The following is a 13359-nucleotide window of genomic DNA, read 5'->3' as shown; positions in this document are numbered from 1 at the left end:
TCCACATCCTTGCGCATATTTGGCCAATAAAAGAGTGTGGATAGACGAACTAATGTCCGCTTGACTCCGGCATGACCTGCAACTGGTGTGGCATGAAATTCTTGTAATAAAGAAGGCTTCAAAATAGAGTGAGAGCTGATGAAGAACCTGTTTTTGAACCGTAGGATTCCATCCGAGACCGAATATGGATACATTAAAGAACCAGAGGAATACTTCTGATGGAGAGCTAAGAGATCCGGTAAGGACTGATTTTCCGCACAAAGAATAGAGAGGAATTCAGGAATAGGACAGCTAGTGAGTAACAGAGTAGCAGTAGAATGGCCATATACTTTAGGGACATCAACTTCATGTACCCTGGATAAGGCATCAGCTGCACTATTAGTTCGACCCGGCTTATATTCAATCCTGAAATGATACCCCAGTAATTTACGAACATAAAATTGTTGCTCTAGAGTTTGGATAACCTGCTGAAGGAGCTCTCGAATACTTTTCTGGTCAGTTTGAATAATAAAGAAATGTCCTAACAAGTATTGTCTCCACTTATGTACTGCTTCGGCAATGGCATGAAGTTCTTTGATATAAGTAAAAGCGACAAGCATGCGAGGACCCAATTTTTGGCTAAAATAAGCAATAGGATGATCAGCTTGCATCAGTACGGCTCCAATACCAACATTCGAGGCATTCGTTTCAATAACAAAATCCAATTGAAAATCTGGCAAGCGAAGGACTGGTGCTGCACTCATGGCTTGTTTTAAGGCAGCGAAGGCCGTGTCAGCTGCGGAGGACCAATGGAAACAATCCTTCCGTAATAAATCTGTGAGAAGGGCAGCAATGGAAGCATATCCTTTAATAAAGCGACGATAATAGCCTGTGAGACCCAAGAATCCTCGCAATTGTTTTGTGGTAGACGGCGTAGGCCAATTAGACATGACCACCAACTTGCGAGGATCGGCCTTAACTCCAGAAGAGGAAACAATATGGCCGAGATATTCAATGTTATCCTGGCAAAAAAAACACTTTGAGAGCTTCACAAAAAAATGATTAGTATGAAGACAATCAAATACTCTATGTAAATGCTCAAAATGGTCTTCTAGAGAAGTGTTGTACACTAAGATATCGTCAAAGAAAACGATCACAAACTTACGAAGATAAGGAGCAAAGAGCCTATTCATTGTCGCTTGAAAGGTGGAAGGGGCATTAGAGAGTCCAAAAGGCATGACAAGGAACTCAAAATGCCCATCATGAGTCTGAAAGGCTGTTTTATAAATATCTCTATCACATACTCGTATTTGATGGTACCCCGCTCGCAAATCCAGCTTACTGAAAATACAAGCACCACCAAGCTCGTCTAATAACTCATCAATAGTTGGTATTGGAAATTTGTCTTTAATTGTTACTGCGTTCAAGGCTCGGTAATCTACACAAAAACGATATGAGCCATCTTTCTTTTTAACCAGCAACACAGGTGAAGAGAATGGGCTATGACTTGGGCGAATAATGCCTTGATCAAGCATTTCTTTAATAAGTCTCTCCATTTCGGCCTTTTGGAAGTGAGGATAACGGTATGGGCGAACATTGACAGGTTTAGTATTTGGGAGAAGATGAATGTGATGGTCAATAAGTCTATGAGGAGGTAGGGAAGATGGAGTGTGAAATAATTGCTCATATTGATGAAGAAGGGCAAGTACAGGGGAAGGCAAATCGGGTGGGAAGTCAAACTTAGCAGCAGTGGTTGGAACAGAGAAGGTATCCTGCGCGTCTGTAGTAGTATGCAACTGGAAAAATTCAAAGAGACCGTGGATTTGATCATGGGACATGAGGGCTTGTAATTGATGAAAAGAAATCGATCTTGGAGACAAGGAGAGATCACCTCGCAGGAAGACAGGAGAGCCATTATAGAAAAATTCCATTGACAATGCCGCATAGTCATGAGAGACTTTGCCAAGCAGCTGCAACCATTGAATTCCGAGGACAATATCCGGTCCCTCAATAGGAAGAACATAAAGGTCGATGTAGAAAACATGGCCTTGCATAGATAAGGCGACTTGGGAACAAACATATCGACAAACTAAAGAATCACCATTACCGATATATACCCGGAATGTGGTAGTGTCTTGTACTGCTAACCCCAAAACTTCAGCCACAGCAGGTTTAATAAAATTATGAGTGCTACCACTATCGATAAGTACTTGCACGGGCTGTTGATTAATTTCACCAATGAGTCGTAGAGAGCGAGGAGTATTTTGGCCCGCTAAGGCATTTAAACTAGAGATATCACCAACTATAATAGTTTCCTCAACAACATCTGAGATCTCAGAATTAATTGGTGGACCCATCGCCTCGTCAACATCCTCTGTTCCTAAAAGAAGCAGAAACTTACTACGGCATCTATGAGAGTTGCTCTACTTCTGCTCGCAATTGTAGCAGAGTCTTTTCTCCCTTTTTTCACGAAGTTCTTAAGGAGAAAGACGCTTAATAGGGAGAGATGGCGTTGGTAAAAGTGGAGGTAAAGTGGACGGGGCAGGTTGAGGTGGGTTGATGGCAGGGGCACTTGCAGGACTGTGATTGGTTGTAGTAGGGTGAAAGGATGGTGTGGTGGTTTTGTGGGTCCACTTAGACCAAGGTCTAGACGTAACTTTACTCTCATCTCCACGTGCTTCAAATATACGAGCCAGTGCAAATGCCTCCATCAACGAGGAAGGCCGTGACAGCAACAGCTCACGACGAATATCCACTCGCAACCCCGTGATAAAAAATGAGATAAGGAGAGGCTCGGAAATACCAGTGACTTTATTCATGAGGTCCTCAAACTCAGTTTGAAATTCTGCCACACTTGATTTCTGAGTAAGTTTGGATAGATTACCTTGGTGGTCCTCGTACAGGGAAGCTCCGAAACGAAACTTCAGATTTTGAAGAAAATCCTTCCAACTAGTAAGAAGATCATTCGCCTTCATCCATTGGTACCAAGCCGAAGCGCGACCTTCCAAATGAAAAGACACGATGCGGAGACGAAGAGCTTCGGATGTGCCATGGAAATCAAAATACTCATTGATGCGAAAAGCCCAACCGTTTGGGTCAGTTCCATCAAATTTTGGGACCTCGAGTTTCATTGTTCGCAAGAGAGGATTGGAGTCATGGGTGCCCGATGAACCATCAGATATATGTGGAAATGGGGGTGGATTCGAATGTCCATTTGTTGGACCCGAAGGTAACCCCTTGATCTGAGAACGCAAGTCCTCCAAGCAAGAATCCACAGTAAGCATGTATTGTTGCAGCGTGTGATGAACTGCAACCGTTTGGCTATCAAGTTTTGTTTGTAAAGCTTTAATGGCATCTAGATTCTCCGAATCAGCCATGATGAGCAAATAGCAATGAAAGCACCAATGTTATGCCGCTGGTGAACACACCGAACAGCAAGGTTTCCACACTTTTCAAGCAAGTGCAAGCTCCCAGAATTTTAAAGAAACGAGTGAATGGCAAGAGAGAATAGAGAGGAAATTTCAGAGAAGAAGAAGAAACTAAGTCCAAAATTTTTATATCCCATCAAATACAACCATGGAAATACTTATAGCAGCAAGAATATGCTCACAGCTGTCAAAACTAAATAACAACCTCTCTCTATAACAAAAATTATTCTCTAAATAGCTAAGGCCGTTAGAAACTGAGTCCTCTGCTCATATATGCTCAGTGTGTGTAATCCTTGAACCATTTGGGAGGCTTCCTTACGCGACTTGGCTTGATGTTATCTTGGGGTCGGTTTTGGATAGCCTCACTTGAGTTTGCCTGGGCCTTTTCCTCGCTATTGATAGAGCTAGCTGAGTTGGGCTTGTCTAACTGTAATATTGGGGTTGTATCAAGCGCTCCTGATAACCAATCACAGCAAAGTTGAGCTCTTGAAACCCCTTTTAAAATGGGAAAAGGCATCTGTGCTCTTGCAGCCCCAAGCTTGTCCGCCACCTGTACCTGTGGAGAGAAAGTTGTACAAATGTGCAAACAATCACCCGCATGTGACAAATCAAGTAAACAAGCCGTGACCCCAATGTTCTTGGCCTCAGAGTTATGAATTGCGGCAGTCGAACATAGTTTCGGAGAGTGAGAGCGGAATTGTAAAGAAATCTATTGCTTACACAGTAGCAGATGATTTTATCAGTGATACCAGGGTCAATGATTTTAGGCATTGGTCTGCTGCGGGGCAATATTAAGGATACTGGTGCCCTGAAGGAGAGAGTTGTCGATATTGGCCCTGATGAGGTAACGAGTTCTTCTCTGGCATCTTTTTTACTCGATTGAATTTTGACTTCATTATCTCAAATTTTTAATTTGAAAGCATAAGCTACGTACTAATGTTTATTTTGGGCTAAATTAAGCATGGTTTTCATACGTCTCAGGTTCTGGAGCTGTTGAGTGCTTCAATGCAAACAAATGCTCTCACTACCGTCTTCCTTCCTCAAGAAGAAGAAGTTTCTGGGATGAAGATTATAGACCCAGTTGGGCTCCAAGTCCCAGCACCTTCGGGATGAAGATTATATGACTTATAAAAATTAACTGTGATGGGAGTAGTTTGTCACGACAGCAATAACTTGTCATTATAGATTTCTCGTTTCTGCATTGTTCTTGATGTTACAAAACTCTACGATGAATTAATCATGTTAGTATGTTGTGCTTAAACTATGTTGTTTGTTTACTTGTTAAGATGACGGTGGGGTAAATTGAGCGTCAACACGATCATTTTCCTGTTGTTAATTCATACTTAGTCAATGGCAATCTATTATTCCAATTTCTTCTCATTTCGACTATTCATAAATAACTTACTAGCATGCGCAGTTGCGCACAGGAAAACCAACACTGGCAATCGTAAAAAATCTTCCTCATCCAAGGTGATTAATCTTGTCAGCTTATGTCCTATATGTACAACATAAAGTCCCTAAAATTAGGCTTTTGTTTTGGAAATAATGTAATTAAGCTTCATGAATTCTTGATGGTCCTTTGAAAAAGAGATTCATAACTAGAATAACTAAATACGCAATTAATTCATTAGTATGATCAAACGTATCTAGGATAAATATCTGATCACATCTAGATAATCAATTGAACCTATATACGAGTGCGACTGATCTCCTCGAATAGATAGAAGCAATTATGAAGCTATAAGTTACTTCATGGTAACAGATAATTTATCAGTGACGGCAGGGTCAATGATAACTGGTATTGAACTGCTACAAGGCAAAGTTTAGAATATTGGTGCCTTCGGAGACAGAGTTGCTGCGATTGGCACTGATGACTCAAGGAAAATAATATAATTGGTCAGTTTCTGGCATATTGTTTGAATTTTGGTTTCAGTAACACAAACTTAGCCTTACAACAATGATATAGATTCTGTGCTGAAGCATGGGTTTTATTACCTCTCAGGTTCTGGAACGGTTAAAGGCTTCAATGCAAGCAAATGCAGCTCTCACCCCTGTCTTCCTCATGAAGAAAGAGCTCATAGGATGAAGCTGTGACTCAATAGATCTTAACTATAAGTTGTCATTATCCGCTTGGTTAATTTTTTTATGATAATCCAAGAATTTATTGTTTCTGCATTGCTCTTGACGTTACAAACTCTGCGATGAATTGATGATGTATAATTATGCTTACTTGTTGAGGTCGAACGATCATAACCCAGTAAATAAGAACCCCCAACTGCAACGTTTCCAAATGACATGCGATCAAAGCAGCCTGATAACGCTGCTTGTGGATTATTTGGTGTCATAAATGAAGTCCGATCAGACCCCACAAATGGAACTTCAATTAGCTGAGTGAGTGGAGCGTGGTGGTGGTTTCCAGATCAGCATTGTGACGTTGGCTCAGAGGAGATATACTGCTGTGCGCTCTGATTTCATGCGATTGATATTGAAATACAATGCGACTTTGATATACCGCACGTCATAAGAAAGCAACACGTGTCTGGGGCTCATAAGCCTATTGGATCATTGCTAGAATTCTAAGTATCAAAAAAGAAATTAAAATCATTGCATTTTTTTTTAAACTAACAGTAAGGTGGCGTTTGTTTTTTTGTTTGAAATCTGAATATATCTGAATTAGTCTGAATTCTGAATAGATCTGAATATCTGAATCTAAATAATATGTTTTTTTTTTCATCTGAATCTCGAAAAATAAGTATTAAGTTGTTTGTTTTTTCAACTTAAAAAATTAAAAATATATACTTTTACATTTGTATCTTTATTAAATTTGAATGTCAAATAAATAATATATTAAATACCACAATATTTTAACATTTATAAGTAAAACTAATGATGAGATTATTATGTGGGGTAAATGTCTATGGGTGAGTTTTGGGATAGACATGAAAAATAAATTATAAAACAAGGATATTTTTTACATTAGCAAGTAATTGACTTAATTTAGATTTCTCCATTAAGTAAAAAGGTAAAAAAATTAGCTTATTTTATTAAGTCAAAGTTATCTAAAAAGTCTCATTAAGTTATAAAAACAAATATCTCTAATTAACTTAATTAATTAAGTTAAATCACTTTAAGTCATTAAGTTAAAAAATAAACGCCACCTAAATCTATCTAAATTTAGAGATATTATCATTTTAACACCTAATATTTTCTTAAATATCACTCTACCACTAAAGTTTTTTAAAAATTATTTTTTTTCACTTATTATTTCAATTTTTATAATTTTACCGTCAAATCGTTAACTCCGTTAATAAAATGACATATTCCTTAAATAGTTAAATTCATTTATCAGTTTTGCTCATATGTAGATAGAGTCAAATTTTTGGGTTGTGCACCTCGTGCTGATCAAGACTAGTTAACGTAATATTAGTGGAATTGTATGTAAGACTAAAAAAAAATTGATTAAAGCAACAATTGCTCCCTCAATTTAAATAGTTTTGCATTTTAAAATTTTGCGAAAGTATGTAAATTAATTGACGGAACGATTTCACTGTAGAATAGAAAACCTCTAATCTAAATGTTGGGATTTTTTAACCTGTAAAAGACAACGTTGGACTTAACAAAGTAATGAATGCACTTTAAAATTGAAATACATGATTGTGTAATTGTGTTTCACTAGCCATTAATTAATTAATTAAGACAAATAAGACTGAAATTAAGGAAACCAAAATTCAACCTAAGGAACCTTCGCTGGAGGACGTAAACAACTTCCCAAGAATTGAAAAATAATTGGTAACATAATTACGCATTGAAGGCCTAATAATTAATCAAATCCTTTTAGATATTTTGATCCTAATCTATCTCATTGTTTCCCTTTCTCCATATTTCTCTTAATTCTGTTTAAAATTTGAACTATCTTTTAAACTAATTCCCTTGCATTTACTAATCATAGCTTTGTCATCAAACAATTTTTGCATAAAACACATTATTTTTAGCTGCTCCACCAAGATCCCATCATCAACATCTTGACCGTGAGTTAGTAGAAATAGAACCAACGGTGGATGATCAAGTGGACGAACATAAGAATTAAACGATATATGAAAATGGACGGCTGAGATGTTAGATTGCACTAATAATGTGTTTCATTAAATATCCATTAGCATAGCTCCATGATCTCCTATTTGGTATTTCCTTATATAGAGGGGAGAGTGAACGGGATTGAAAGCTTTATTGAAACGAAATCATGAAAAAGCTCTGCTTTTTCTTACAATAATAACATAAGATAAGCAATTAACAAATATAGATTTATGTTCTCTTGTTGGAGCTGAAAATTGAAAAACACTCTCTCAACTCCGTTTCTGAACATCACCTTCATTGCTCATTTGTACAGCTTTCACTCAGTTTCTTCTTTTGGTTATCTCTTATTCAACTTTTTCTTTTTTCTTTTTTTTTGTAATCTATTGTTTTTCCATCTGGGTTTTGTGTAAAAGCGTCAAAGAACAATGCTTGAGTAATTTTCAACACTCAAAAATGAAACTTTTATTTTTTGGGGGCAGTGATCTCTGTTTTCAGCTATGTCGTTGCTCTGTTTTTTCATCTGGGAGTTTGAAGTTAAGGATTGATAAACGAGCTAACAAGGTCTTGTTTGCCGAAGCTGAGAAAGATTTTGTGGATATCCTGTTCAATGTCCTTCATATGCCACTTGGTAGTGTCGTCAGACTCGTCACGGATGCTGGTTTGGGTGGCTGCACAGGAAGCCTGTACCGAAGTCTTGAAAACCTGCCTGAAGATTACCTAATACACCATCAAACCAAAGTTGAGCTCTTGAAACCCCTTTTAAAATGGGGGAAAGCATCTCTGCTCTTGCAGCCCCAAGCTTGTCCGCGACCTGTACTTGTGGAGAGAAAGTTGTACAACTGTGCAAACAATCACCGGTGTGTGACAAATGAAGTAAATACTAGGTGTCTCCAATGTGATGCTTGTTTAAAGTCATGGTTGGCACCACCATTTTAGATGGGCGGTGCCAAACCATCAACAAAGTCCTCACGCGGCCCGTCATTTTAGGTGATGCCGAATGGTTTGAAGAAGAAAAAGAAGAAAGAAGAACAAAAGAAGAAAAAATAAGCCGAAAGATTTGAAAGGAAAAATAATAAAATATTAATAATATTATTTTAATTTGAAAAAGGAGAGGAAATGAAGCCTATAAATAGAAGACTTCATTTTCCCTCTCCATATCCATTCTTCTTTAATTTATTTTTTCTCTTAAGAGTGAGTAGAGAGTTGAGAGTGTTAAGAGTTTTAAACTCTTGTCTAGTGATTTGAGAGATTAGGTGTATTGAAGTTCTGGGTAGTGAGTCAAAATATTACAATACTTAAAATCCTCATTTTGCTAGTGAAATATTTTTTTTCTGTCTTCGCCCGTAGACGTATGCTAAAAGCCGAATCATGTAATTTCTGGTGTCCTTTTTTGTGCTTGTTATTATGATTTCATTTTAGCTTTGGCCGTGCTTCACCCACTAATTTCCTAACAATGCTTCTTATTATGATTCTGCTAAAATGCGACATGAAATGCAGCAGTGGAAGATTGTTTGGGATATTGAGGGTGGAGTTGTGAAGAGATCTTCTGCTTGCATGATAACTGATGATTTATCAATAACACCAGCATCAGTGATATCTGCCACTGGCCTGCATGGCAAAATTAAGGATATTGGTGCCCTGGAGGAGAGAGTTGTCGATATTGGCCCGATGAGGTAAGGAGTTCTTCTCTGGCATCTCATACTCGATTGAATTTTGTCTTCATTATCTCAAATTTTCAATTTGAAAGCATAATGTCACGGGATGAGTGTTTTGCGCAGCTAACCCGTGCGGCACTTAGACAACTTTGCCGAATGTTGCTAAGTAAGCCTAGAGATTCTCGAACAAGAGAAGAGAGCAATTGAGCCAAAGAAACTTGTATTGCACAAAGAGAGATACAATGCTTGTTGGATGCAAATGCTTAATGCCATCCCATATTTATAGGGGAGGCTTTGCCTAACTTTGCCTAACTTCACCTAACTTCACCTAACTTTGCCAAACTTGGTCAAACTCATGTGCTGGAATTGTATAAAGTATTCTAGAATATTTACATGTTCACATGTGCTAGAGTTGCCTAGAACCTTCCGGAATTGGGCCAAGCTAGCACTCTTGGCCTTGTGTTGGCTCTCTAGCCCGAAATTGTGGGCAATTGGGCTAGCGAATTGGGCGGTCCGCAACAATAAGCTACGTACTAATGTATATATTTTGGGCTAAATTGAGCATGGTTTTTGTACATCTCAGGTTCTAGAGCTGTTGAATGCTTCAATGCAAACAAATGAAGCTCGCACTACCGTCTTCCTTCCTCAAAAAGAATAAGTTTTTGGGTTGAAAATGATATTGACTCATAAAACAACTGTGGTGTCATGATAGCTACGTGTTGTCATTATATATCCGTTTGGTTTATTTATAATAATAAACCTAGTATATATTTCTTGTTTTATTTGTTTTTCTATAACACCAAATTAATATGATGATGAAAACAGGACTTTGATATTCAGTGATGATCATGAATGACATTAAAATTGTAAAACAAGGTGAATTCTAAAAGGTGTTTTCGAAATAAGCTTTAATTATGAATTAATTCTTGGTGGGTCCTTTTGACAAAGAGATTCATAACTAGAATAATTAAATACACATTTAATTCATTAATATGATCAAATTTATATCTAGGATAGAGTCAATTGAATCAATACGCTTGGTAAAAGTCGGGTCCGGTCCGAGTTTTGGTGTTGCTCGGAATCGGACCGGATGAGTGAAACGCAAGACCGGACCCGACTTAAAACTCGGTTTTCCTGGGTGCTGGCCGGGCTCAAGCCTGGCACCCCCGAGCCCGAGTTTTTGATCCAGGTTTAGCCCGCATGTGATAACTTCAATTTTTTCTTTTATTTCTCTAACAATGCAAATTTTTAAAAAGAAAATAGTCAAATACAAATATATAACATACTAACAATGTAAATTTTACACAAATAATAAAAATTATTTCAATTTACTTTCTAATACCTAAAAATTCATTCAGTTTCTAACCTAAACTCATTCAATCTATATAAAAAAAATTGAATTTAACATTTAACAACACAATAAATCTAAATAACATCCAACATATCATAAATTAATAATTATATATTTATATATAATATATTTATATTTTCTTTTGTTTAATTTATTAAGAAACCAGGTCCGGATTTTGGGTTTTTGGTGTTGAGCCCGGACCCGGGCTGGAAATGTTCGGGTTTGAGAATTTCAAACCCGAGTCCCCTTTTTTTTATGTATGCGGTCCGGGTTTTGTCCGAGTCCAATTCAGACGGGCATTTTTGACACCCCTAATATAGATGAGATCTCTTCGATTGGATGAGGAAATTACTTTTTGACCCTTTAATGATATGTGATTCACTATTTCTCAAATATAAAAGGTGAAACGTGGTGTAATTGAAAGTATAACGCAAGGAAGAAGGTTGTTGGGAATTCAAAAATCCCATCAGAAGATTGTAGATTCATACAGAGTTGTGACATATAGAGTATACGTATATATACACGTATTATATTATAATTTATATAGTTCTGTTTGCAAGCGTCCATGCATGATTAGTATCATGCATGTAGGATCAATTAGATAAAGAAGAATAATAATCTACTTTGTGTTATTATTATTATATTATAATTAATAAAAACTTTACTTTGATCTCCAAGTGGATGTACGCTGGTTAAACAACCAACATACAGAACCGAAGTTCTGATCTTACACACAAATACAGCTTACGCACAAATGGTCGATGGATCATGGCTATAAATAGCCGAGCTCACTTTGTAAATTTGGCATCCTTTTCTTTGAAGAAGAAACAATAATACTTAAACAGCATCTTCTTTCAAATTCATTTTTATAGCGTTAATTTTCTGTTCAATTTTATAAGCTACCTATTTTTAGTTCCCGTACTTTCACCTTTTGCAATTATTAGAATACTTCCCACGTAGATCCATAGCATTTCTTTCTTTTCTTTCTTTTCGTTTTTTTTTTCCTTTTTTATATCTTGTCATGCATAATATATTTGAGGAATTTTAAGACTCATGTCTACCTAGCTACCTGAAACATAAAGCACAGAAAAAGTTAATAATTGAGAACTTTACTTTTAGAAATTTGTGAAAGTTAATAAGTGAGAACTTATCTTTTCAGCGAAATCGACAAAAGCAAAGGACCAAGAACAACAGCAAGAAAATGAGCAATTGGCAAAAGCGAGACAAAGCAAGCAATTGTAACAAATAAAAGTGAAATAACTAAGAAAAGCAGGACAAATCACCGGAAGCCAGCACAAAAGAAAAGTCACACAAGTCATCAAAAGCATGCTGTAACAGTAGAGTGTTATTAGCTTTCTTTACTTTTTGGAAAGTGACCTTAGCAAGAACTTTCGCATCCTAAAGAGAGTATATAATCCACACTAGTGGATTTTAATTACTAAGAAGTTGTGTTACAGATTCGCTGAAGACTTATTTCATTTCTTCAGCAGCATCGACCATGGCAACGGCAACAACAACATCAAACACTGAAACAGAGAAGGTGAAATTGAAGTTAATGATTGACAAACCAGCTAACAAGGTCGTGTTTGCCGAAGCCGAAAAAGATTTTGTGGATATCCTGTTCAATCTCCTTTATATGCCGTTTGGTAGTGTCATCAGGCTCCTCAGGAATGCTGGCATGGTTGGCTGCACGGGAAACCTTTACCAGAGTCTTGAAAATCTGAGTGAAGTTTTCGTGATACCCAATCAGAACAAAGTTCAGCTCTTAAAGCCCCTTTTAAAATGGCAAAAAGAATCTGAGCTCTTGCAGCCCTAAGCTTGTCGAAACCCGTGAAGAGAAAGCTTTACGGTTGCAGAGACTGTCATCGTATTGTGACAGATCAAATAAAGACCTCGTGTCCCGAAGGTTTGATAGTGACCCGGTTCGTTACGAATTGCGGCAGGTGATGGTTTCGGAGAGTGAGGACGGAATTGTAAAGAATTCAGTCACTTACACGGTAACAGATGATTTATCAGTGACACCAGGGTCAATGATATTAGGCATTGGCCTGCTACAAGGCAAACTTAAAGATGTTATTGGCGCCCTGGAGCAGAGAGTTGTCGACATTGGCCCTGATGAGGTAAGGAGTTCTTTACCAGTTAGCATCTTTATCTTGTTCGAATTTTGATTTCAATAACACAAAATTTTAATTTGAAAGCATAATTGAGCTACCATGCTGCTCTTTTCACCCTACTAAAGCATATGGTTTTTATAACACTCAGGTTCTGGAGCGGTTGAAAGCTTCATTGCAGACAAATGAAGCTCTGTCTACCGTCTATCTTCCTCATGAAGAAAGAGTGCTTGGGATGAAGATCATATGACTCACAAAAATTAAATGCGGTGGGACTAGTTTGCCATGAGATTAAGCTATAAGTCGAGCTTTATATATCCGTTTGGTTTATTTATGACAAACCTAGTATATATTCTTGTTTCTGCGTTTTTCTTGATGTTACAAAACTATGTGGGGAATTGATGATGTTAATATATATTATGAATCCACCGATAGACTTAAACATTATTGGAACTACTGGTGGCCATACTAGTATTGGGGGAGATTATATGGCTCCTTTTCTAGGTTTCAGTTTTAGGAAAGCAAGAACTCTGTTTAGTTTTTGTGTTATTTGTTTCTCTTTAACATCAAATTAGTGTGATGATGAAAGCAGGATTTTGAATTTCAGTGGTGATCATGAATGACATTAAAATTGTGTTGTGTGTTAAAACAAAGTGAAATCCAAAAGTTTTATTTGTTTTAGAAATAACCTTTATGAATTCTTGGTGGTCCCTTGAGCAAAGAGAATCTGATGTAAAAGAAATTAGAATTTCATCATTTTA

General features: G+C 37.2%; 1 protein-coding gene and 1 long non-coding RNA gene across 2 annotated transcripts in view; one reads left to right on the top strand and one right to left on the bottom strand.

Moving 5' to 3' along the window:
• LOC127901815 (uncharacterized) overlaps positions 1-3983 on the bottom strand; it is a 43849-nt gene extending 39866 nt beyond the window's left edge. Inside the window, exon 1 of the long non-coding RNA XR_008054171.1 lies at positions 3958-3983. This is a non-coding gene — a long non-coding RNA (uncharacterized LOC127901815). The remainder of the gene's footprint in view (positions 1-3957) is intronic.
• A 3951-nt stretch (positions 3984-7934) lies between these two features.
• LOC112498923 (uncharacterized) lies at positions 7935-9726 on the top strand. Its single transcript, XM_025100797.2, has 3 exons — positions 7935-8354; positions 8979-9154; positions 9720-9726. The coding sequence occupies exons 1-3, from the start codon at positions 7935-7937 to the stop codon at positions 9724-9726; spliced, it is 603 nt and encodes a 200-aa protein (XP_024956565.2).
• Positions 9727-13359: the final 3633 nt, after the last annotated feature.

This window comes from Citrus sinensis, chromosome 4 (genome assembly GCF_022201045.2).
Source record: "Citrus sinensis cultivar Valencia sweet orange chromosome 4, DVS_A1.0, whole genome shotgun sequence".
Lineage (NCBI taxonomy): Eukaryota > Viridiplantae > Streptophyta > Magnoliopsida > Sapindales > Rutaceae > Citrus > Citrus sinensis.
Note: the sequence above shows the minus strand (reverse complement) of the source record. Positions and strands in the feature narration are given on the sequence as shown.

What these genes read in the sequence shown, in the direction of transcription:
- LOC112498923 (XM_025100797.2), top strand. Translation starts at nt 7,935, where the DNA reads ATGAAACTTTTATTTTTTGGGGGCAGTGATCTCTGTTTTCAGCTATGT. An exon ending in ACCGGTGTGTGACAAATGAA is followed by an intron (nt 8,355 to 8,978) that starts GTAAATACTAGG and finishes CATGAAATGCAG; the next exon opens with CAGTGGAAGATTGTTTGGGA.